The sequence below is a fragment of the Pseudoliparis swirei genome, chromosome 7 (assembly GCF_029220125.1).
Source record: "Pseudoliparis swirei isolate HS2019 ecotype Mariana Trench chromosome 7, NWPU_hadal_v1, whole genome shotgun sequence".
NCBI classification, from domain to species: Eukaryota; Metazoa; Chordata; class Actinopteri; order Perciformes; family Liparidae; genus Pseudoliparis; species Pseudoliparis swirei.
This window is the reverse complement of record NC_079394.1, coordinates 18803370-18829001: the sequence shown is the minus strand read 5'-3', so window position 1 is coordinate 18829001 and position 25632 is coordinate 18803370. Positions and strand designations below refer to the sequence as shown.

Here is a 25632-nt window from a genome sequence, read left to right as displayed (position 1 = left end):
TTACTATTTACTTTCTCAAGCAAATATGTGTGCAGTGGGTAATTCAAATCAACATTCTCTGTCATGGTTATTTCAATCATGATATCTCAGCACAGATATTTAGATTTGTACTAATATAAACAGTATGCTTTCTGAAATGTTTATGCCACAGACATCTTCTAAGCGATGTCGACCTCCACCATAACATTCCTGCATGCACGCAACATGCAAACTGACTTATTGCGGGTTATTTTGACCAGAGGTTAAAGGTCGGGTCACTAGCAGTCAGATGGATGGAGACATCGAGAAGTACCTTTAAACACAGTTCAGTGAATAAAATCAGTCACTCTGGATATTTTATAGTCGCTGTGTACATTACGCAGGAATCTTTGATTGGCAAACAAGAGATAAGAAGTGTCTTGAACGCACACCCCACCCCTTGTTCTTATTCATGTATTTGCCCCTGTCTCTCTCTCTCTCTCTCTCTCTCTCTCTCTCCACACACGCACACACACACGCACACACACAGCCCTCTGCTCTCCCCTGACGTGTCCCCGAAGTGTCTGGATAACAGATAACAAAGCCAGCGACCTGCGGGGGTCTTACAAAAGCGGCACTCGGCGAGTGGGAGCGTCGCACAAGAGGAGAGGAGCACGCGCCACACAGACAGCGAAGCAAAGTGGCCCACACTACCTTCAACCACCGCCGAAACTAAGAGGACCTCTTAACTTGTACGCACAGAGACAGACTTTTACGCACAACGCCAAGAGCATATTTTGACATAGAAAAGTCTGGAAGAAACCTTCTTGGGATGCAGGAGCTTCTCACGGATCTTATCGAACAGCAGCGGGCCTTTATAGCCAAAACGGTAACTTTACCAGCTTCTAATCTGATGGCTCAGAACTTTGGAACAGATCCGTCAGATGGAGACTAATATGAACACTGTCAAGATATCTCCTTGAAATATAGAATTCAACATATACCTTTAAAGGCTCTTTCATTTCGCAATTCAAAACTTCTAGAAAACAATAATGCCTCGTCCGGGGAAGAACTCTTACAGCGACCAGAAGCCCCCATATTCCTACATATCGCTGACAGCGATGGCTATCCAGAACTCATCCGAAAAGATGCTGCCTCTGAGTGACATTTACAAGTTCATCATGGACCGCTTTCCGTATTATCGAGAGAATACCCAACGATGGCAGAATTCCCTGCGACACAACCTCTCTTTTAACGACTGCTTCATCAAGATCCCTCGGCGGCCCGATCAGCCCGGGAAAGGCAGCTTTTGGGCTCTGCACCCGGACTGCGGGGACATGTTTGAGAACGGCAGCTTCCTGCGGAGACGGAAGCGCTTCAAGGTGCTGCGAGCTGAGCATATGGCCTGCAAGAGCTCCCCTATGATGCATTACTTTCACCATCACCACCACCACCCGGGCAGCAAGCTGGGCACAGCATCCGGCCACCATGACCACTCAGCCGGCCCAATAAGCGCCGTGGGTCGGCTCCCTCCCTTTCAGGGTTACGGGGGCATTACTTGCGCACAGCCCGGCGGTTTTAAACACCCATTCGCCATCGAGAACATTATAGGACGGGACTACAAGGGTGTGATGGCCAGCGGGCTCCCACTCACCTCTGTCATGCACCACCTGGGTTACCCGGTGTCCCCGCAGCTCAGCAGCGTGGTCAACTCCATGTGGCCACACGTCGGGATGCTGTCAGAGTCGATGGGTGGCGTGCACGTACCTGCATCATCCGAGTACGCGCCCTTCGGCGTGTCAGCAAAGGGCCTGTACCACAATGCCAACGGGCAAACCCTGCCTGCGGTTCCTGTGCCAATCAAACCCACCCCATCCCTCGGTCCCATGCCCAGTTTGACGGGGCTGCAGCCCGGCCCGGCCCAGCTCTGCTCACCGGTCTCAGTGATGGAGAAAAGCGATCTGTTAGAGGGGAAAGGCAACCCTCTGCACCCGGCTCTCCTGCTGTCCTAACCGGGTAAATTGCGGGTGATTTTTTGAAAAGTATTGCAAACAAGAAGGACATTGTTATTGCAAAAAGTAAAACAGAAAAAAGAGAGTTGTAAAAGCTTAGGTTAACATTGTGCTGTGTAATGATTTTTTCATTAGACCCATGTTGATTGAAATCTTAATTTATTTGCACAATTTGTGAGGGCATTTACCACATACTGTAATGTGGCACTGATAAATACAATCAGACAAGTAGATACGCTGAACCCAAAGAAAGCTTTGATTTAGGAGACAAACAGTCTAAAATGATTCCCAAATGCAAACCACAAACTCTGTATATATATGTTTTGCTCTTATTCTATTTATTCTTAATCTATGGCAGGCCTATTAACTAAAGACAAATAGGCCTTCATGTTTTTTAATCAGGCCTATTGCACTTTTTTGTGTGTTACTTAGCAGTGAATTGAAAATGTTATGCTTGTATTATAACACTATTTATCTGAGAATATTCATAAAGAACTTAAAACCGAATTTTCTTTGGTGTTGTAGTTATTTATACTCGTTTTGATTAGATGTCCTCACTGTCACTGTTTGCACAACAATTGAAGGGAAAAAAGAAAAATTCCATTAAACTCAGATCTTATTTTATATAAGATCTCAGTGAGATTCATTTAAAGTGACGCAAAAATCACACTTTTTCAAATTCATGAATTTACAAATCCATCTTGTTGATTTTAGTGTGTGTAATAATTGCTTCCAAGCCCAGTTATTACTTAGTGTTCATATCACTGTCTCCAGCAGGAATTAATGCCTTTATACTGGCCACCAGTTGCTCTCTGAAACACATCATAGATGCCGAAGTTTATTTCCTTCATTTTATATCACCAGTTTAAAAATTCAACAGATTCTAATTTAGACTCCCATGTTTTTAAATTACAAATATTGTTAACAGAATGGGGAACATACATAAATACTGATGAGTGAAATGTGTGACCATGCAGTCATTTGGCCATTTGGTCAAAAACAAGACCGAAAGTCCCTGAAACCATGAAGACCCTGACTCACCCAAACCGAGTCAAACGTCTTGAACGCCTGATTGACAAATCACAGGGGAGCAGGAGGTTGAACATGTTTATCAATTCAACATGATGTGAGTCCTCTAAATTCAAGATATATAGGGAAGAAAAAAAGTGTGGAAAACTAACTTTGCCTGAGCCAAACTTTTGCTCAGAGAAATGTTTAGATTTTAGTGAAGCTATCATCTTCCATAATTCATCATTATTCAGGACAGTGAGGGCATCATGACAGGAATCATTTCTGGAATGGGAATATGTGCTATTATACATCTATGATCTTTGCAAGATTGATATGAGCAGCTGACACAGGGCTGCAACTTCACATCTTCAAAAGCATGCAAGGTGATCGGATCAAGTTTTTTATTTTGTATTTGCTCTGTTTACACGTATACAGCTTTGAAGCTTCTCCTCTCCAGCAGCACAACGCACCAGGTTCAGCCCACTGCAAATGACTTATATTCAACCTCTTGTCCCCTGTTTAGCATCCCAAAGGCTCCCAAAGCCGACGCCATTGGCACACAAGCCTCTAAACAAATAATTGAGATGCACCAGAGAGGCGTGGGAGTAAAGAACTAAAACCTATTTTGCAGAATACTTCTCCCATATCATCTTCTTATTTTAACCTCTTCCATATTTCTATATTTTTTTTCTCTATTGCACCGTAGATCTCAAAAGCTTATCTGCTCTTATTTATCACCTTCTCGTGTTTATGTACTGCACACACATTTTCATCCACATTTTCTCTGCAGGGTGTCTCTGATCTCTAGTTAAAGGGAACTGAAATTTCAGTGTAAAAAGTGTGCGCTCTGCCTGTAGGTGTGTGCGTGTGCCGCTTTAATTCCCTGATCAGCAGGCCTCAATGTCTTTAATAGCCCTCACTGCATTAGTGTATAATTAAATGGCACTAATTAAGACACAATAAGAGGAGTAATAATGCAGCCATTATTACCCTCCATGATCCTCTGTCCTCACAACACCGTTTGAAGCCTCTGGAATCATAATATCACATGAGGTCTCCTAATGTGCACATGTGTTTATGCACAGGCTAATAGGAGATATATGTGCAGCTTATTTCTAAGCTTTTTTTTATAAGGGTAGACACTGTGCTGGGTGTGTCAAAGCATTTACCAGCATATGTTAAATGATTTTCCGTCTGTGGAACAAGTTGAGACATGGAGATATGTCTAAGATGCTCTTATTTTTGTTGGCATGTTGATGGGCAGGCTTCATTACAATATCTCATCATATCTGGTGGTTTGTTTCTGTCGTGCGTCAATTAAAACATTTTGTCTGATATGTTGAAATGAAATTAGTTTCTACAAAATAGTTGGATTGGATGTATTTCTTAGGAGAAACAGCTGCACTTGAAAGTTAGCTGTACCATCGTCACCCAGACTTTCATATTCTGAACAACCTTTTGATTTAAAAAAATTCACAAAAAATTACCAACTCAAAAGTAAACCATATTATTGATTAATTATGAATTGATTAGACAAGCATTCTTTTTAAAGCTTCTCTTCACTTTGAGATACAAGCGATCAATAAGTTGGATGCATCAAGCTTGGGATTTTCTTTTGCAAGTATAAATTTGAATCAACGGCTAATGTCATAAAATTGATGGAAAATATATGGGAGTGATTACAGTTAAGTAAAGGAAAATACAGGGTTGTTTCAGTGTGTCACTGGAAAGTCAAAATCACAGAAAACTGCTCGTCTTTGTTGGACTGCAAGAGAGCCTTTACGATTATGTTGAGGTTTTTACATAAAATAATATGAACTAAGCCGCAAATATAAAACATTTGAATCCAGTTTTCAAATGATTTGATTTTGCCTCTCTAAATATATAAAAACCTGTCAATGTTACAACTGCAGATTTCCTTTTGTAGATTATTATCATCGACACAGCAGTTTTGATTAGAACGAGTTAAAATATAACAAAAAGACTGAGTCAGATGTGAAGGCCATTTCAATTTTGTTTCAAAACTATGTTGTTATATGCGTAATAATTTGATGATATTTCATTTGAACAACACAAATATAATATTACACTGTTTAAAACAGTCCTACAAGTGTACGGGGCATTAATATGTAAAAACTGTTAATCATTTGAAATATGAGCTTAAATGAATAATAGGAGTCTTATGAATGAATAAAACATTTAGGTCAGGGGTGTTCCACTGTCAGCCCTCAGAAACGAAACGTTATGGTCTTGAATAGGCGATGATACATTAGTGGTAATTACCCACACTTCATAGGGCCAGGGTGGCAAATTCTACATGCGTTTTTCTTAATGACCAGCAAGAGCAGACCATCATAATGAGCAGCTTAATTCATTGATCCGATCTGCCGTTCGCACTACCTCAAGCACACTGGCTCACACACACATCCACACACACAAACATTAACAACCTTAAATACTAATCGTGTTTCAGATCGTGGTCTGTTATTCAACTTATTGGCAACATCAGATAACAGACAATTGTTCTAATTTCCTTCAATCTATAATTGCCGTTTGAGGATTCCTTGTTCAGTGGAACCGTTTCCACAATAAATGGAGGCGTAAAACTTCACGACAGAAACTATTAACCTTGTTAAACTATTTTACCAGAGAACAGAAATGCGTCTGTATCAAATGACCTTCATACAGCGCTCATTATTAAAAGTTCAAATGCATCAAATTGTTTCATTATTTGCAGAATCATAATTCAGTGACAATAGCTCAAGCGTCCTCCCTTTTTTAACCATAACAATAAGAAATGATAATGAAAGGTGGGTGAAAAAAAACAAAGAGAGAAAGTGCAACGAATACAAAGAATACAGATGAGACAAGAAGAACGAGAAAGGAGAAGGAACAGAGGAAGGAAGGACGGTGTGGGAGAGAAAATGTACAACTAAGGTCAGCAGGTCACCGTCTCCTCTTACAGAAATAATGAAACTGTCATTCTCTTTTACAGAATTACAGATAACAGGATCATTGCTGACCTCCTATTGCAGTCTGATGAGATGTGTACATTGTACCTTCAGACAGACAACAGACAACAGACAGACAGAACTCTCTGAGAAACAATTTACCAAATTACATAAATTGATTCGTAAGAACCTAAATTCCTTGACACATAAGAGTACACTGTAGTGTTTTTTAAGTTAAAGCTATATAATAAACACACTTTATTCTTGACTCCCATGTTGTGATGGAAAAAGCTCAAATGAAGACAGAATTTAAGTCCCTGTTTGTTTCTGTTCGTCCACAAGCAAAATATCATCTGGTTTGAGACGTCCAAGTTGTTGTGTGTTGTGAAAATACACACATATTTATATCTTTGTCATATGAATATATAACACATATTACAGTCATCTTTAAGTGTACATGTATAATAATCCATACGTGTAGTTCCATATTTTTTCCCACATTTCTTGCTGCAGGATTGATCTCATTTGCTGACATGTTTGATGATTATAGACTTGTTCACTGATTATAGGTACTTAATAGCTTTAAAATATCAATATGGTATTAACAATAAAAATGGTTTTGCATTTTGAAATTGTTCTCTTTGTTAATCAATTTGTGTCTGCGATTAATATTCCATCTCACAAATAATTCTTCAGTTGCATGAACACATACTGCATTCAGTTTCATCCCGTTTATTGAAGACATTAGTTTGCTAGTTTGCTTAATTTAAAGACATGTAGTGTGCTGCACAGAATATTTATGGTCCAACCCACTTCACAACTTATTTTTCATCTTTGCATAACGACATCATGTTTAAAGATATTGAGTTGGATATTTATATGTTTCACATATTTCTAACCAGTGTGGTCAATTGTGTCATAAAAAACAGGAAAACAAGAAAACAACAACATTTATGCTGACTCCTATTGTGGTAATTCATAGGAGAAGACCATAAAGACACGAACGCACACACCTGTTACTGAGTCGCTGTCAGAGACGGTGGTGGAATGATTCTATCCAACAACAACAACATTCTCACTCGGGGGGTTCGTCCCTTGAGTGGTAGAAGATCTTATTTGGAAGACTTTGTTCTTGTAGTGATCACTAGTGGCAGCGACGAGGGTGTGTGATCAGGATTAAACACGTCCAGCACGTTGTGGGTTTTCCTCATAACTCATAACTTTAGTCAACTTTTTAACACTCAACCCTCACACTCAAGCCCCCACTCTCTTCTCCCCACCTTTACCCTCTCACCCACAGACGCCTTAACAGCGCCGATTAGTGGTCATAACCTTTATCAGATCATCAACTTAACAGAACTAAATACTTATACTAAATATGTGCACGATGACAGACAGCAATTCATCAGACATCACACACTTTCACTCTGACAATAATTTTGATTTACAACAAAAACAGCAGATACAGAAATAGTTTTTGTAATATGTGGGCACACTTTACATTGCTGTGATATCAAGAGTTAAACTGTTTAGTAGTAAAGATTGTTATAGACTATTCATTTTCTATCACACTTGTTTGGTCTCGAAACACTGAGAATAGTAAGTTTCTTTAATTTAACTTCATTAACTTCTTAAAACATGGGCTCCACGTTGGCGTCGTGGCTATAGCACTTTCTCACAGCCAGAGGAGCCAGGCTCCGTCCTTCTGGGTGGAGTTTGCAGGTTCCCCCCGTGTCAGCGTGGGTTCCCTTCGGGTTCTCCGACTTACTCCCACGGTCCAAAGACATGCAGACTCTAAAATTGTCCGTAGGTGTGAATGTGAATAGCTGTCTGTCTCTATGACTGTGCCCTGCGATAAACTGGCTACCTGGTGTACCTTGCCTTGAACAGAGGTCCGAACAGGATACGGGGTTCTGATTTAATGAATGAATCTACTCTGAGACAATATGAGATTCCAGTTCTGTTTTGAACGGTTGCCTCTAGTCTCACCTAACCCACATCGCTGCCTCCTCGCGGGCCGCTCACTGAGAGGTCCGTGCTCTGGCTTGCTGGACACATGACTTGAAGCCTGACAAGGCGTCTCGTAGTGGACACAGGTTACTCATGAGCCACTGTGCACCGTCGGGACAACCGGCGATCTTACAGTACCCCTGATGGCACGAGGGCCCGCTTTCAATTTCTGATCAAAATCACACAATTACACACATTCACACAAATAATCTGTTGGCCACAGAGCAGCTCCACCTGAGGAGTTGGGGTTTAAGCGCTTTGCTCAAGGGCACCTCAGTTGTGGTAATGAGGGAGGGGCAATGACTGCCTTTTCCCTTCCTCCTGCCGGTCCAGTGGTAAGCACACTCGTAGCAATGTTTATCATTTATCCTATTTAAATTACTTTTCACCTGATGTACAAAGCACATACGGCGTTTGTCCTCTTACTGTCATGGCGCATGCTCCAGTTGTGGTACATGTGATAACTTATTTTAACAGTACATGTGATTCAGTGCAAGCAGGCAGCCGGCATACGGCCACATCCGTTCTTATCTTGGTAATGGTCTCCTTACCATATTCACTGCTGTGGTCTTTAATAGTGGGACGAGAGGTCATCTGGCATGAGTGGACAAAAGTCAGCATCAGCCAATAAAAAGGCCATCTGAGGAGGATTAGCATATTGGCATCAGGCCTGGAGACAAAGAGAAGTTGTCCAGGGAGAGAGTCCTAACGGCAGGTCACTCTGGACCACGGCCCATTACTATAACTCTTCTTCTCTGTCTTTTCTCCATAATGTACCTCATTGTCTTTCTGTGGTTACACTTTTTTTCTTTTTCTTTGTCCCTCTTACTTTCTATTACTCTGCACCTTCTTTCTATCTTCTCAGGCCCTCTATTGTGTGCTGGATGCTGCTCACCCGATCCTCCTCCATCCATAGAGGATGCAAATGGTTTCTGAATATTTCATCTAAATTCTTTTCCAAATTTGTTCCACCTATTCTCCTAAACAGTTCCCCCTCTCCCCTACTTTCCTTCCCCCATTTCTCCCTGGCAGTCTCCCCCCTCTTCGTCATCCTCTTTCTTCTTAATAATTAGACAATGAATCACGAATCTGGGGTCAGATTTTAACCGCCTCCTCTGGCTAAAGTGTTTTGTCTCAGCGCCGTCCTCGAAGTAAGGTCTTCTGACGCAGCTCATGTCATCTCCAATCTGCCATCTATCTTTATTGGCCCAAATTATTACACCTTATTAGCCATTATTCTATTTTATTGTCAATTCAAAACAGGTCAATGGTTCAGTCATTCTGGCCTCCTTCCCACTCTTTTCAACTTGCCCACTTTCTCTTAGGAGTTCGGACAAAGAAGTTATCTGGCCAAAAAACGTCAACAATTTCATAAGAGGTTAAGTGCTTTGCCCATATAGGCTCATTGGACTCCGCAATAATAGAGATTAAAGTCAAATGGAAATTAGCAAAATGTGTCATTAGCCATTCCCCTGCTCAGAGTTTGTACTTGGGAAAAAGTCACAACATAATAATTGGCAGTGTATAACAGGTTTGGCTGAATAAAAGTGCCTTGGATCTGTGCAGGACCGGCTTGGTTACATTGGAGCTCGAGGTGCTTTAAACAAGAACTAAAACCACGTAGAATCAGACACCAGGTATCTCCTGTCTGTCCACTACACTGAACTGAATCCCCTGAAGTAAATCCTCTAACTGAGCCAGTTGGAAAGATTCAACTTCCACGAGTTGAGGTTTCCATTGTTCCTTCAGTGCGATGACAGAAGGCTGAACGGTTACTCTCAGCTCCGGGCAGGTGGTGAGCGGGCAGAAGGTACAGCCTGTAACAGGCCTACATCAATTACAATGTACACAAATGCAGAAGTGAAGTGTGCTTTCTAACGAACCAGCTTTTATGCTTTAATTTGAGAAATATAGAGAGAGAAAGATATAGAGAGCGATATAGAGAGGCCCGTCTTGACTTTGACTGCTACCAACTTGATCACAAATTAACCTTAAGGGCTTTTATCCGATAAGACCGTTAAAGCATTATGGATAATTAGTTACCATCTTGTTCTACCCAATGAATTAACTAAATGAAACCCACCAACAAATTGTAAAAATTAATTATCATTAAAAAAAATCTGGAGCTCCAGGACAAAAAGGTTCTTACATTAATGCACTTGACAGCGATAGAACATTTGGCAACAATGCACCGTCCTCCCATGAGCTGTGACAGTGGTTAAAGGCAAAGGTCCTCCTCTGACAGTCATTTATCTCTCCATTACTGAGAGCACTCTGGGTTTTTAGTAATGTAATAAAGTCGATCTTCACTATCACAAAAAGCCTCTTGACCCCTGGGTGCTCTGAAGCCCTCGACTCCTCCTGAACATATTCATCATCATCATATTTCTTTCTTTGTCACACCGCTGTATGCAAACCGGCTGGCACATGAGCAGAGGTGTTGCCTCTCACTTACTGTTTCATTACAACAATAAGATCAATTAAATGACGCAAGGGGCAGGTGTATTTATGTCTGCAGACTTAAACACATTTAAATATTTTTGTAGAGATGTTATAATGTTAATATTGTATACGATAAAAATAAATTATATCCCATTTATGTCTTAACCAACCTTAAATCTAATCCATGTTCGCCCTCTTGTGGTTGAAGAACTCAAGTTGTTCGGAGGGCCTTCTCGGTCGGCAACCGGACCTCATCTGTGGACAGTGTTTATAACATGAAATGGTCTTCTTACATGGAGATGTTCTCAGATTGAAATGACACATGTTTTATGGATTAGATGACATATTTCCAAAGAAGCATAGAGTCCAAAAAATGAAAAATCTAGACTACACAGAATGGACTTGGAATTTATTAGAAAAACATTTTAAATAGAAAAAAGTCCGATCATGTCAGAGAGCCGGAGGAAACAACATATACAAGTAATTAATGTCAACTCCGTGAGTTCTGCCACTGAAAAGACAGAAACAGGATCATATACACCCTGGAAATATCTTGACTTAAGATCATTAATGTATCCTGTAGATACAGAATAAGATCTCTGTTCAGAAAGTATATGCTGAATAACAAGTGTATGCAATCAATAAATGCAACAATGTAATATGTGCTGTACAGTTGCTATGTAAGCCTTCACTTCTGTCAGATAATAGTGAACACAACCAAAAACACCTTGAGCTTTCCTTTCCTTCTGAGTGTAGAGAAGCCATATCTGATGTTTTAAATCCTGAAAAACTAAATAACTGCGAACAGTATTGGTCTCATCACATTTCAGCTATCTTTTCTTTTTTTAAAGGATCAATGCAAAATCACACCAGTGACCACTTTATTAAAATGAATGTGTTGCCTCTAATCCACATCAGATCAGCTTTGTGTCTGGCTGTTTAAGGTCTGCGCTGACCAGCTGTTCTATTCTATCTTTTCCTCGTCTCGGTCTTCCTAAAAACTTCCAGTAATGTCGAAAACACCTTTTTTATTTCCAGTCCCAAAGACAAATAGTGTGAAAAGTCATAATCTTATTGAGACCTATAGCCATGACATCACACATAATGAAATGTTTTGAAAGGGTTGTCCTGGGTCCCCTGAGAAGACAGGTCTCAGTCTTTCTAGATCCCTTGAAGTAGAAGGGTGTAGGGGCAGATGATGTTCTACTTTTTATGCGCGACTGTATTAAGTACTGCTATCTCATATCACACATGAAGTTAATCCAGTAATAAATATATATAAATAAATTGTAAAAATGATATATCCCAAGATAAAAAACCACACCGTGTTTAGATTAATCTAATTGTCAGTGGGTTTAACTGTTGCCCTTTATAAAGGAAATTGTACTTTGAATTACGCTTGCATAGAAATAACTTTTGTTCAATATATGCAAGTATTATATTCTCATAAAAGCCCATTTGGCTATTTAGAACGTAAAATAAGCATCATAAATAGGTCTCCTGTCGAGTAATCCTTCTGCTTTTATTATTTTTATTTGGGCAATGACAAATGTGTAAGTGAAGCAGATTAGAGGTTAAGCCTAAATCTCACATGAAGAAATCCAAAGAAAACTCTTCAGACTCAATGAACCCCTTCAACCACACCACATTATTGGTTGCTCCCTATAAGCTTTTGGTCCCTCTCAAATCACCAAAATAAGAATTAAATTATCTTATCTCGTTTCTAAAAAAATTATAGCATTAGGGGTCCGCTCAACTATTCATATTCAGGTTAACGTAAAGTTGACCTAAAAATTCAAAAAAACACCACGCATACAGCAGATGACAGTGAGAAGATAACGGATTCTGTGTATTCTATACTGGAGCTTAAAGGCAATTCCTTTTAATGATAGTGCCTGAGAAGTGACAAAATCATAGTCCCGGTTTGTAAGAGACAATCGGTGTTCACAGAAATCATCACAGAACATAGTTGCAATATTTATTTCAAAGTTTTTACAAAGGCAATTGTGAATCTTTAAAGCTTATATATTGAAAAATATTTCTGCTCTCGATGGTGTTAGCCCTCATCACCCTTGTTACACAAGGCTAAAAAAAAAACTAACTGAAATGCTTCAAATACTCGTTTCAACTGCTTCCCAGCTTGGAGTTAAATGCTGTAAGCCGCCTCCAATCATGCTTAAATAGCATTTAATGTTGTAATAAATAATAGGTCATTATTCGTGACTCAAGAAATACATTGCATCATAAATACTGAAACCTAGTCGCAGCTGCATGAGTGAATGTAACAGTCTAAACATGGCTGGACAGTTAGGAGAGGTCCAAGATGTCAGCGGGAAGAGAGCCTTAAAGCCATCATCTTTCCAGTCCGTGTGCAAGGAGAGCTCTTCACGTTACTCCAAGTACCAAAATATGGGGGGGGGGGGGTGTTTAGAGGTGGTGGAATGTATCGCTTGAATCTTCTTCGGCCCATTAGGACGCAGCAGCCATGCGGATCCGTTCTTGAGGAAATAGCAGCACGTTCTTAGCGGCTTTGATAGTGTTCTTCATGAGCATTGCCACGGTCATGGGTCCCACACCTCCGGGTACCGGGGTGATGAAGCCCGCCTTCTGTCTCACGCCTGAATATAGAAATAAAAGGTACGTAGTTAGACATGGCGAGCATGTCCAATGCAGAAATACAATCGCGTTCGCTGTCCAGCCGTACCTTCAAAATCCACATCTCCAACCAGTCGGCTTTTTCCGGTGATTGGGTCGTGCACTCTGTTTATTCCAACGTCGATCACCGTTGCTCCCTCTTTGATCATGTCAGCTGTAATGAGGTTTGGAATCCCTGATGGATCGGCAAACACACGTTACAGTTAGACGACAGGGGGGGGGGGGGGGGGAGAGTAAATGTCCTTGAGAGAAAATGAGCTTGAAACTATTTACTCATCGTCACAACAGAGGCACAAACCTGCAGCAGCCACAATGATATCAGCGATTTTTGTGTGTTGGCGAAGTTTCTCCTTTGGTGTGTAACGGTGAGCAATAGTGACCGTGGCATCTCCTGCAACGAGAACGTAGTTTAGCATTTGCACCGTGTATTTCAACCCGCCATCTTCAAATGCACCGATTAGAATTGACTTCATTCATCCCCAGGGGGAAATTACTTGGATTTATGAACCGTAACCAACCTCCGGGCCTCTCATGGCGGCCGTCTGTATGCAGCAACATGGCGATGGGCATGCCCACATTCTTGGAGCGTCCGGCAACCACAACATTCATCCCAATGGTAGGAATACCTTGAGGACGAGAATACAAATAGTTAGTTTAGGCTGTTTGTCCAGCGGCATTGCCACCGTAGGACAAAGTGAGTCATCACCTCCTTTTGTTACCTGTGCGTTTAATTATTTCCCAGACCGCCCAGGGAGTGGCCGGGAGCATGGTGGACTGATCCAGGCACATCCGACCCACATTGACTACGTGGAAGCCGTCAACATCCTTGGTCGGGGAAACTGCATTGCAGATCGCACGCTCATCAATGTGATCTGAACAGAGACAGCGACATTCAGGAATAATGGTCACAATTGAAACTTATTCAATAGCCGTTTTATCTTAAAGTAAAAAAGAAAATGCAACAATTAAGCAGTTACTGTGCTCCACCACATTGACTGAAACTTGCATACACTGACAGTATCAGTCAATGCGATGTCTGCCTGCCAACAACAACAACCCATATACCGCAACAGACGCACGATTCACAAAACTCATTGTTCATCTCTCTGCCCCCCCTTTCTCTGTACCTGGCAGAGGCAGCTGGACCAGCAGGCCGTCCACACGATGGTCTGTGTTGAGTTTGTAGATCAGGTCCAACAACTCCTCCTCACTGATGTCTGAATGCTTGAGAATCGTCTCACTAGAGATTCCTGTGGGAGGTTGACGTGAGAAAGCGACTCAGAATACAGCCATTTGTTCTTATATGGTAGAAAGGTGGAGATTACACATGCGTATGAGGACTGTGGGTTTTATTCTTACCGACATCAGCTGCAGCTCGTGTCTTATTCAGGACGTAGGAGTGACTGGCTGGGTTTTCTCCCACCAGAACCACACTCAGGTGGGGTCTCCTGTGGCCGGCTGAGACCCATTTATCCACGTCGGCCCGGGCCTCCTCTCGAACCTGTCGTGCCAGTTTCCTCCCTGAGATGACCACCGCCTCCTGTCTGAGAGTTGGGCAGAAACAAAAGTGGCGTCAGGACAAACAGTTGGCCACTTATCTTGTGTTTCTGCTCCTAGTCGGGCACAGAAATAAGTATTACTTTTGTCCTGCTCATTCTAATTATTAGCTCTTATATTCACCTGCAATTATTTGTTCAATGTGCTTCCTTGTTTAGTACACTTTACTGAGAAAAATGTTTTATTTACTTAATATGATGTTAGAATTAATTAAACTAGAACTAAAGACGCAAATTATTTAAACTTTAATCTTTACTCTGAGACAAATTTATCTACTGGACTTATCTAGTTAATTTCCATGAAACAGAGACCAGAAACCTGTAATCAATCTCAACCACCCGGCCAGGGAAAGCACACATTAGTCACTAAAGTTAGACACAGCCCGTCTCCACCTGGCAGAGTCATGTGCTTCCCGAACACTTGCACTGTTGAGTTACAGGAACATATGTTCCAGCCAGAAAAGTCAAGGGTGGTGAAAAACGATAGCGTAGTGAGAGAGTACAAACTGGCTTGACCTGTACCGTTGTTTGGACAAAATGGTTACATAACAACCCACAAGAAAGCAGTAGCTAAATAACTACAGAGTAATGAGCCAAAACGGTTCCGTAACCACCCTTTTATTCTGCCCAAACTAACAACATCTCACAGGAAACATCACATCTTTGCGCGAAATGGGTGAGGCCATGGGGCCAATGTGTAGCAGGTGCCAGAGGAAATGTGATGAAATTACACAGCTGCAAACTGCCCTTTAGAGATGGTCTAGATAGATTCTTTGCAAAGTCTGTTTAGTTGGTGTGTAATTAAAGTGCACCAATGCTTCAAATTTGCATGCATGTTGAATTACTTGGTAATAACTCAAGCATGACCTAGTCACCGGTCTTACATGATATACCTTGTGCCTTTGGAGCTGCAGATCATGTGCAGGGGCCTCACGGAGTTTGTTTTTAAAGCGTGTGTGCAACATTATCTCATTACATTTGTCTCAGTCATGCAGAACTGGCAACGTTGGGTTGTAACATGTCTAAAGTGGATTTTCTGTTAATTTCTAAAGGCCGCAGGTCATGCACAACCATATGCATGTGTACGTGTGTTCCTTGTGTGCCGCACAACACCTCGGGCTCCAGCCGCAACCTGGGTCCTCAAGCTACGGCTGCAAGACCCGAGACCGATTTCATCAGCCAGCCAGCCACTGCAATGTTACCGGCATACCGCTAGGGGCGCCCCAAAAAGTGACCAACCGTGGACATTTAGTACAATAAAACAAAGCAAGCCCCGCGTATTAAAAAGCACAAATCGTGTGATCAGTTTGAACGCGGCTTCACAGGTACGATAAACACACAAATCGCCTCATGTGAGAAAGGACGGCCGGCGCCTTTATTTACCCAGATTAAATCAGCGTTCAGAGCAGGCGGTCTCACTCACCTCGAGGCGGTCGTGTGCAGTTTACAGACTTGCTGCTGTGAGTGCAGGCACAGTTTCCTGAGAGTCCTGATGGCTGCCATTCTGACGGGCTGAGAGGAGCAGAGACACCGCGGACCGGTTACGTGACACACCGCCGGCCGGGCTGACAGAGCGACGTCTGTGGAGAAAGAACACACGGGGCAGGAGGGTTTTATAGCCCTTCCCCCTACGCGGCCGGCGCATGCGTCTCTGTTGTCTGATGCCACACCTCCAATGCACAGATGACACTGTACATTTCCAGGAGCATGAACCGCCCTTCAGCTGCAGGGAGGGGCATTGGGATTGGAGCCAGAAGTGTAATATTTCAAACTGAAAGGCAGCTGCAGTGGAGTGAAAGTATTCGGTAGATTTAAATGAAATAGTCAAGTGAAGTGCAAGTAACTCAGAATTGTACTTTCTTAAGTGCATTTATGTAAGCACTTTACAAAGAAGTATTCACATACACATGCACTTTAACACAAGTAGTAATAACAGTGGAACAGGTGGTGGAGAGGAGGACGTTGAAGACCCTCTCCACCACCTCCTACAGGGACAGAGGAGTACTTTCTCCAAACGTCTCCTCGCGCTCCGCTGCCACAAGGACATATACAGGAGAACATACCTGCCGACGGCTATGAGGCTCTACAACAGATCACCTCTTGCCAGATCATAGTGCAATAACTACACACATTTCATTTATTTACACTACACACATACACACACTTTGCTTTTTGCACACTGTCTATATTTAATATTTTTATATTTAATTTAATTTGTCATTAGTACTGTGTATTGTGTATGCATATATGTTATACATATACATACATATTTTATTTTATATTTTACTTTGTATACTCCTATATCTTTCATCCCTGTTTTTTATATTTTATTTTTTATTCTTGTGTGCTTAGTTTATTGGTGCTGCTACTGTGACGACAAATTTCCCCTTGGGGATTAATAAAGTAAATATCTATCTATCTATCTATCATAATATATTGTAAAAAATACTCCATGAGGTATTGTATTAAAAAGTAAATGTAGTGGAATATTGTCAGCAAAATATCGGTGAAACATCAAAAGTAGAAGCACTCCATACTCATTCTTTAATACTTGAAAGTTTAAGGTTTTATCAGTTTTATATTATTATATATAATTGGAATATTATTAATGATATACATTTAAGCAGCATTTACTGGTTGAGGTGGGGCTAATTCTAACTACTTTATATATGCTACTGTGTATTATGATGTACTTTACAATACTTTGGATTAATTATGCTCTCCACAAGTTAAAAAAAACCCACTCATTTACAAAGTAAGTATAACAATCTGTCAAATAAATATACTAGTATGAGTTGATGGTATACATTAAATGCTCAACTAAGTAAAGTACATTCACCTCAGAACTGTACTTCAACTGAGCAATTGAGTAAATGTATTTGTGTTACTGTTACTTTCCACCATGGATGGGTTGACCTGTTGATAATCCCCAGGACAAAAATAGCTGTTGGGCCTCCAGCCCTAATTGTGTTTGTATCCTGTCAATCATGTGCAGTGCTCACAGCAGACTATATCCACAACCCAGGTTTAATATTTGTCAGCTAGTTTCTGGTAATTTGATTGAGAAATACATTATTTAGGAATCTATGCTATGTGATAACCATATATTCTTAAAAAGTAGGTGCATACGCTACATTCGTTGATGTAGCCTACATGAGAAAAGTCCACAACAAATAGGAGTTTAATCAAATTCGCTCAAACTAAATGGTACATTTAATCTGTTTTTTTTGTAGCCCCTGGTTGACTGGGGCCCAACCCACTTTCCCAATCCAACCAATCTACCATTGCTAATTTTTCTATCTGTACATTCATGTAAGGAGTTGCTCCCAGTTTATGAAAAGACTCACATTTTGACTCAGGTGCACTTACAAAACGTTATTTTTGTTTCAAGAATAAATACATAATACCTTATTGGTTCCCAAAAAGTTAGACATGAGATACAAGTGGTTTCAGACTGAACGCAGGTGTGCTTCTGGGTCTGAATGTATATTAGTTTTAGGCTACCACGAAGCAAGTGTCTAAATACTGCTTTAAATATATTAGGAGACAGAAAGTTCCACGTCTATTGCCAGTCCATGTGGAGAGTGGTAGTAGCCACGTGCAGCCGGCAGGGGGCGACAGTCTGCCTGTCGGACTTTCGCACAGAGCCGATAGAGGAAGAGCCCCTTTGGGTGCAGTTCACGTTAGCTGAGAGAACGTCAACGTTACTGTTAGCAGACACCGCTGACAAGTGGTTCCTTCGCTCCAACTGGAACACTAAATTCTGTTCATCCGACTAGAGTTACGAGCTGTAATCGAGGCTCTCCGACGACTGCTTCTCCAAGATGAGCTTCCTGTTGTGAGTAAAGTAAACACGGTGTCTCGCTCGGTTACAGACGGTTAGCTGACGACGTCCCATCAGGGGAAGTAACTGGCGTCAAAGTCAGACACAGATCCCAGGTCAGCCGAAGTAGTTTAGGGTGCAACGTCTTTTTCTCTACGCAGGCTTATCATTCTTTGTCGTAACATTATATGTGAGCTGTGTATATTTATAGGTGCATCCGCCAGGTATCACGGTACTTCTTTAACTAACGTTAGTTAGCTTCGCTCTAACTTGGCTAACTAGCTTGCTGGTTAACGCTAGCTGACGGCTGGTTAGCCTACGTAGCTGATATCGTCACTTTTACAATTAATTATACTCATTATATCATTAGGATAATTCATACTTATTCACCATTCACGCCGTTTGGCCTCGTTGGGAGACCGCTAAACACCAAGCATTATAATTAACTGATGTTTACACTCACATTCATAACTTAATTTACATGGCACACATTGTACAGTCGCACACTTCTGGCACACAACAAAAATGAGTCAAACAGGTTGGACGCACGTTTAAACTTATGTCAACTTATGGTAGCGATTATCACGAGTATCGTTTCAGTAATAGTTCAATAGATGTTGTTTGCACACACTCGACAGGAAGGAGCCCCACATGTGAAGAAGGCCTAAGAGGAGCGTCTACTCCTGCACGAGCCTTTTAAACATGTCACTGTCCTGCCAGCTTGCAGAAAGTTGCTGAGCTCCACGTTTGTTTCTCTGCAGTGGCAGTCGGTCATCCAAGACCTTCAAGCCGAAGAAGAACATCCCAGAGGGCTCCCACCAGTATGAACTGCTGAAGCACGCTGAGGCAACACTGGGCAGTGGGAACCTGAGGCAGGCTGTCATGCTGCCGGAGGGAGAGGATCTCAATGAGTGGATTGCTGTCAACAGTGAGTTGATGGATGCATTTGACCGCAGCACTCAGTCCACAAACTACCACTTCTAAACATGAATGGCCTTTGTAGAGAGGTTGATGCATATGTTAATACAAACTAGTCTCCCTATGGTTGAAGATAATGTATTCTAAAAATGCAGGTCACAAGCTGTCTTCATTAAAATATGGATATGTGACACTAGTTTGTTTGTTATTGTAATGAGCATGATCATACCCGGAACAGAAATATAATGAACCCTTTTCTTTCAGCGGTGGATTTCTTCAACCAGATCAATATGCTCTACGGCACCATCACCGAGTTCTGCACAGAGACCAGCTGCTCTGTGATGTCTGCTGGACCAAGGTAATGGCCAACGGTGTCCTCTGAATGCATGCAGCTTCTCTTTGTGTACAGCACTTCTCATAGGTAGACATTTTGTCATGTCCCAGTAGTAAAAGCACAAGTGTAAATAAGTAAATGAACAATGGCTGATTTCCATTGAGCTCATATGTTTTATGGGTCCTGGTATTGTGCATGCTGGCTCACTATTATGGCTTTTTGAGACATTTTAATATAAGGTGTGGGGTACAACTCTTCAGTGTAACCAGATTCGGACAATGTATTTTAATCTTCTGGATGGTTTAATCTGGGTGGTCCGACGATTGCTTTGTCAGTTTTCTGACTGAAAACACACCATGAAGATAAATCAAAAGGTCAAGATGGAGGATTAAAGGAAAGACTTTTATTTATATTCATTTTTAGCAAGACAGTGATCCCCAACATATGTATGACATTTAATATGTAACATACTCTTTGCGCTAACTTTCCTTATTGCGATGTTATTAAGGGATTAAACGGCTCAAAGAAGGCTAAATGTGACTTGGCAAATTCCATTGAGACAAGGAAAACATTGTGGCTGATTTTAACATGGAAATTATGAAACCTAACATGAGTTCGCCGTGACACAGGATGTTTACAAATATTACAAAACATGAATAACAATGCAAATCAATAATGAGAGATAGGTGGCTCTACAGCACAGTGATACAGAGCTTAATAATAATACACTGACAGTATTCAGATGTTCTCAAACGTTAGCTATGAACAACACATTGCCACATTGCTAAAGCCAGTTAAGCAATACTTTACAACAGAAGAGAACCAGGATTCAACCAGAAGGAGGGATTGCATGTTTTAAGACAAACTCTTCCTGTTTCAGTGTTACAGACATGGGAACTATTTGTTGCTACTTCACGTGACTTCACCTGAAAAGGATCATCTGAATGTCACATGAGGAAACAGGAATGATACTCTGCATGTGGTCCACGTCGGGCCTCTTAGTTCAAATTTAGACTTAGCACTTCCTCTTTCTCTCACTGGCCAATACCGTCGCTGGGTTCAGTCTATAATCAGGAGGAAGAGACTGCGGTCATTTCCTGTTGACATAGCCGCCATCAAGAATAGGATTGTAGATACTTTTGCATTTTCCCCTCCTGCTTCTTATCTACTACTAAATATGTGATGTCCTGACCGAAAAGCAGAATGATTGTGTTTTATCGGGAGCGCTTTCATGTTCATGTCTGATATGGAAGTAAATAATACAACGCTTTAAGAATGTTTTTGTTGTTGTTTCTCTCTAGATATGAGTATCACTGGGCTGATGGCACCAATATTAAGAAGCCCATCAAGTGCTCCGCGCCCAAGTACATTGACTACCTGATGACCTGGGTGCAGGATCAACTGGATGATGAGACCCTTTTCCCCTCAAAGATTGGTGAGTTTCGATTAGAAGTAATTGTCATTTTCAGCATGTCGTAAAAAAACTTTCAGCAAAACCTTTTTTCTTAATGATTTAGAAATCAGCTTCATCTTTTTGTTAAATTTTGTTACGCATCTCTGAATCCGCCAATCACCCAGATTCACTCACTTCTTCTGTCGGTACAATACAATTAACAACAATCATGCTGTCATAACAATTTTTCTTCCGCATACTTTAACTTCACTTTACATTGTCTGCCTTCTTTACGTCCTCAGTAGTCCTTTTGTCCTGCCCAACAGCAGTCTAGACGGTCATGACTTTGGCATTTGATATATTTCATGGTAAACATATCCAGTTTATTTTCCTCGAGTATTTTTTGTCAAATCTGTGTTTGGCTCGTTGATATAAAAGAGCGGACGACAAACCTATCGCCACACGTTTTAGCACCTACTATACAGGGACACCAGGGGTTATAAGGATCATGATTGTGTTTTTTCTTTGCTGTATTGGATTTGTATTTAATGAGCTGATTTCAGATATTTTAAAGGGTTCACATCCCAGAGAGTGTAGGTCTCACAGTCCTTTGTAAACATAGTTTAATGCAGCAGGACAATGATCCTAAACATACAGACAAGGCAACCAAGAGTAAAACGGTACAATGTGGGTCACCTGACTTCAGGCCAGCTGATCATGGGCCTCACGTGCAGACTGAAGTCCCCACACCCCAAAGAACACAAACAAGAAGTGAAGACATCTGTACCCTCTGTGTTATAGAATTCAAACAGAGGTTAGCGACAAAATACCTGCTACAAAATAGGCTTGTCCCATTTAACTACTATATCAACTTAATATACGATGTATGGATATAACCTCAATAGTTGCCTGTTTTATTTACATCAGGAAGTCATCAACATGATGCTAGAATAAACAGCAGGGTTTCTCCACCATTATAAGACTTCTGTAGATATTTGATGTTAATTGAAGGAGCCAGAGAGTGCATTTTATGTGTTACTTTGGTGGTATGTTTTTCATTTATTAAAGATATTTCTATATTTTTTTCCTATTCCAAAATATAAATATCTTTTAAGGATTATAATTGTACTGCTATAAAGAGTATGCTATTATATTATTATACTATAATTATATTAATGGAATAACATTTTCCTGAAATCACAACAATTATTTCCGGCTCATGATCAACAGAAATTAGGCATGACGGGGCTATTAAAAATGGCAAAATGTTAAGAAAGTTTCATTTATTCCCCTGAAATAGAAAAACATTGTGTAAAAAGACTCCAGTTGAATAAAATGGACAGAGTAGTTATTGTGTTAATGTCTGAAAGTCAGTGCTTTGTATCTAATAGTAAATGGTGTATTTAAAACCCTATGTTTGCGAGTACAGAGGACACACGTATGTCACTGTTTAATACTGTCTAACTGCGCTGGATCCCCTCGCTGCAGGCCGTGTCACATTCCGATGTAACTGCATGCAGAGATTATTCTGCTCCTCCGTCCTCATGCTTACATTTTGATAGGAAACAGCACATGACCTTCATTTGACATCAGCATATTCCACCACCCTCTGTCCTGCAGGAGTTCCCTTTCCCAAGAACTTCATGTCTGTGGCCAAAACCATCCTGAAGCGACTGTTCCGGGTTTACGCTCACATTTACCACCAACACTTTGACTCTGTGATGCAGCTGCAGGAGGAGGCCCACCTCAACACCTCCTTCAAGCACTTCATTTTCTTTGTTCAGGTGAGATTATTCTCCTACGATGTCGGATTGAATCGCTGCTGTGTATCTAGTGCCCCGTTCAGAAATGCACTGTAATCCATATATGCTCTGCCAATTGTACATATAACATGTGGCTGAAAGGTCCTGTGTATTTTTTGCAGAGGAACTAGTCATATTTATGTCATATATGTAGCTCAGGTGGGAGTACAAGCATTTACAGATAAAAGCATCAACAAGATAATAACAACAACAGCTTTATGTAAAAAAACCAGGATGTGAACAAACAGACTCAGCAGTTTCCCCTAAAGTCTAAAATGGGCTCATGAAGAGTTGGCATAGCAGGGGGGCTTCTGCATGTGTGCTCTGATACATGATTTGATCCAAGAGCTGCTTAGTTACACTATCATATTGTCCAAGTACATTGAGGGCGAAGCGTTGCATTAGATCCCTAAATGTGTCACGGCTACTACATCCATGTGTTTGATACAGGACCACAACCTCTTATCAGAGTGTGTATGTGTATGAGCATATTAATAAATGTTTAACTGTCTTCTCTTGAAGGAGTTCAACCTCATCGACAGGCGAGAGCTCGCTCCCCTGCAGGACTTGATCGAGAAGCTTGGATCCAAGGACAGATAGACATTTCATCACACCTCTCCCCCTTTTTACCAGTTTATTTCTCTCCTTTGTCCCGCTCTGTGACGTCTGCTACCTCTACGACTTCTAGTCTCAACTCTTAAAATCTGTGCCTTCTTCTTCTTTTCATTTCATGAATGTTTGTCCTTTACTTTTCCTTTTATTCCTTCACTTGTCTTGTATGCTGTCTTTGAGCCCTTTCTTCCATTTTGCCACTTTAAATCATATAAAATAGTGTAGTGTAGAACGAATATTTTTTCACAGGACTTTGATAAATAAATCTGAGAGCAACCTACTGAATTATATCTTGGACCAAGGACATTTGGAAGTTAAAGTGAAAACCAGCTTGTTTCCTTCAGAAGTTGGTGTACAGTGTTTTGATTGTCCGAACACTCTTTTTTTTCTTTTTTTTTGTTATCGATAGGCAAATTAATTTTAAGTTTTAGCTTGTGTAATTACAGTAACTATAATATCAAATATTTTTTTAGATGTTATTTAGTGTTCAGTGGAGAGTAAAGATGGCAGGAAAAGTAGTGACATGACACTTGCATGACATTACAAGTGTGGAAAGTATTTTAAATCAAAGAGGAAGACGAGCATATCGCTCTCCGTCACAAGCTGCTTGAGGATCTGCTCTTCTACAGATGTCCACATGCTGTCTATTGACACGCTCTGACACAGTTACATGTTAAGAGCTGCAGTGAGAGACGATTGTGAGATGCCTACATATGTTCTTGCCCCACAAAAACACCACCATTAACTGCATCATGGCTATTTCCAATTTGGTCATGCAATATTGTGTTTTGCACATTTTCTGGCTATTTCCTATATTAAGATAGTATGACGCAAGATATGGTGCTTACAGTGATACCTTTAAACTGCTTGATAGTTATTTTTAAAGCTTGTACTTGAAGCTTTTGTAATTATGGCCCCATAAAGGAGTTGTATAGTATAAATTATCCTGTCGACAGCAAAAACTGTCGAATGTGTATTTTTTTGGTCATTTCAGTTCATTTTGTGGCGCTGATTTATTTGTGGAACGCCACAGATTTGAATTTCAATGCTGGTACTGTTTAACTTTTCCTTCTTTTTATCTAAATATTTCCCTTCTGAATTGTAAAATAGAGCAATAACTATTGCACCTGTGCATGATAAGGATGAGTGACCAGAGGTATATGGAGTTTTACACAGATGTCTTTATTCGTCTTGGGGCTTGCTTTCAGTCCTTTCGGCTTCCTCTGGCTACGACAGCAGGGCTGTTCGTACTGCCGTCCTTCTGCAAACGAATGCAGCTAATATTCCTGATGTTTGATTTGACAAACCTCAAACAAATGAATTGTTCCAGAACCTTTTTTAAATTGGACAAAAATGTAAATCAGACAATCGTGTAACCAATTAAGAAACGTTAGATAACGTAATAAAACCAGTGGGAGGGTGCAGTGGAAAGTTCAATGTGAAAAAAACGACAACAAATTTCAGTTTAGCCGGGACTTATCCACTCTTGGTCCTCGAGCGGCTTGGGGGAAATCCAGCCAGCAACCATTAAGTTAATCACCGATAGGCGTATCAATATATTTTAAAAGGCGGCGTTATTTCATCGATTGTATTTGAAAATATAACTAGTCCTTTCTTTCAATGCAGCCACATCTTTTTTTCATGTATTGCTTTTTCCTTACAGTTGTTTTCAGCTGTTGGCATGGGGTTACATTTCATATTACATTGTAAATGTACCTTTTTTTAAAAGGAGTACGGGCTTTGAAATTAATTTTAAAGTTTTATATATTTACATTAATGGTCCAATGTTGGCATGTCATTTTGACTGGGAGGATGTGTGTACTGCATCTGAACATGTGCTGTAAATAACATCAGTGTTTTATCTGAACAAAACTGTGCCTTACAAAAAGGAACATTTCTGATATGACAGTATTGGTAGATCAAAACCTTAATAAACACTGAAAGGACAATGTTGTGTTGATTTTAATTGTATGTGTATACTGAATGCCTGGGAGGCTGTGGAGATGTGTGCAATAGAGACAACTATATATAAATGATGTCATGTTATTGACAGTTGGCTTGTTACACATTAATAAGCCTGTCATAGATAAACTGAACTGTATTTAATAGTCCATGTTGGAGAGAAGCGAGTTACAGCTGAAAGAATTGTGTAATT

At 40.7% G+C, this 25632-nt stretch overlaps 3 protein-coding genes across 3 annotated transcripts; 2 read left to right on the top strand and 1 right to left on the bottom strand.

The window, feature by feature from the left end:
- Window positions 1-1010: 1010 nt before the first annotated feature.
- Window positions 1011-1970, top strand: foxb2 (forkhead box B2). Its single transcript, XM_056419827.1, has one exon. It carries the CDS (start codon window positions 1011-1013, stop codon window positions 1968-1970), a length of 960 nt encoding a protein of 319 aa, XP_056275802.1.
- Window positions 1971-12348: 10378 nt separating this feature from the next.
- Window positions 12349-16204, bottom strand: mthfd2 (methylenetetrahydrofolate dehydrogenase (NADP+ dependent) 2, methenyltetrahydrofolate cyclohydrolase). Its single transcript, XM_056418782.1, has 8 exons — window positions 16019-16204; window positions 14399-14583; window positions 14167-14289; window positions 13759-13911; window positions 13558-13665; window positions 13338-13430; window positions 13089-13214; window positions 12349-13002 (listed from the first exon to the last, which is right to left on the bottom strand). Exons 1-8 carry the CDS (start codon window positions 16096-16098, stop codon window positions 12854-12856), a joined length of 1017 nt encoding a protein of 338 aa, XP_056274757.1. The 5' UTR covers window positions 16099-16204; the 3' UTR covers window positions 12349-12853.
- A 2068-nt stretch (window positions 16205-18272) lies between these two features.
- On the top strand, window positions 18273-25426 carry mob1a (MOB kinase activator 1A). Its single transcript, XM_056419794.1, has 6 exons — window positions 18273-18433; window positions 19180-19346; window positions 19601-19694; window positions 20972-21105; window positions 22684-22847; window positions 23388-25426. The coding sequence occupies exons 1-6, from the start codon at window positions 18420-18422 to the stop codon at window positions 23463-23465; spliced, it is 651 nt and encodes a 216-aa protein (XP_056275769.1). The 5' UTR covers window positions 18273-18419; the 3' UTR covers window positions 23466-25426.
- The last annotated feature ends 206 nt before the right edge of the window (window positions 25427-25632 follow it).

Excerpts from the sequence above, each read along its gene's own strand:
- foxb2 (XM_056419827.1), top strand. The coding sequence starts at position 1,011 with ATGCCTCGTCCGGGGAAGAACTCTTACAGCGACCAGAAGCCCCCATAT.
- mthfd2 (XM_056418782.1), bottom strand. The coding sequence starts at position 16,098 with ATGGCAGCCATCAGGACTCTCAGGAAACTGTGCCTGCACTCACAGCAG. Across the intron at positions 13,666-13,758 it reads GGAAATAATTAAACGCACAG|GTATTCCTACCATTGGGATG; the intron begins GTAACAAAAGGA and ends CTCGTCCTCAAG. Across the intron at positions 13,003-13,088 it reads TGGAGATGTGGATTTTGAAG|GCGTGAGACAGAAGGCGGGC; the intron begins GTACGGCTGGAC and ends TTCTATATTCAG.
- mob1a (XM_056419794.1), top strand. Across the intron at positions 19,347-19,600 it reads TGAGTGGATTGCTGTCAACA|CGGTGGATTTCTTCAACCAG; the intron begins GTGAGTTGATGG and ends CTTTTCTTTCAG. Across the intron at positions 21,106-22,683 it reads CCTTTTCCCCTCAAAGATTG|GAGTTCCCTTTCCCAAGAAC; the intron begins GTGAGTTTCGAT and ends TCTGTCCTGCAG.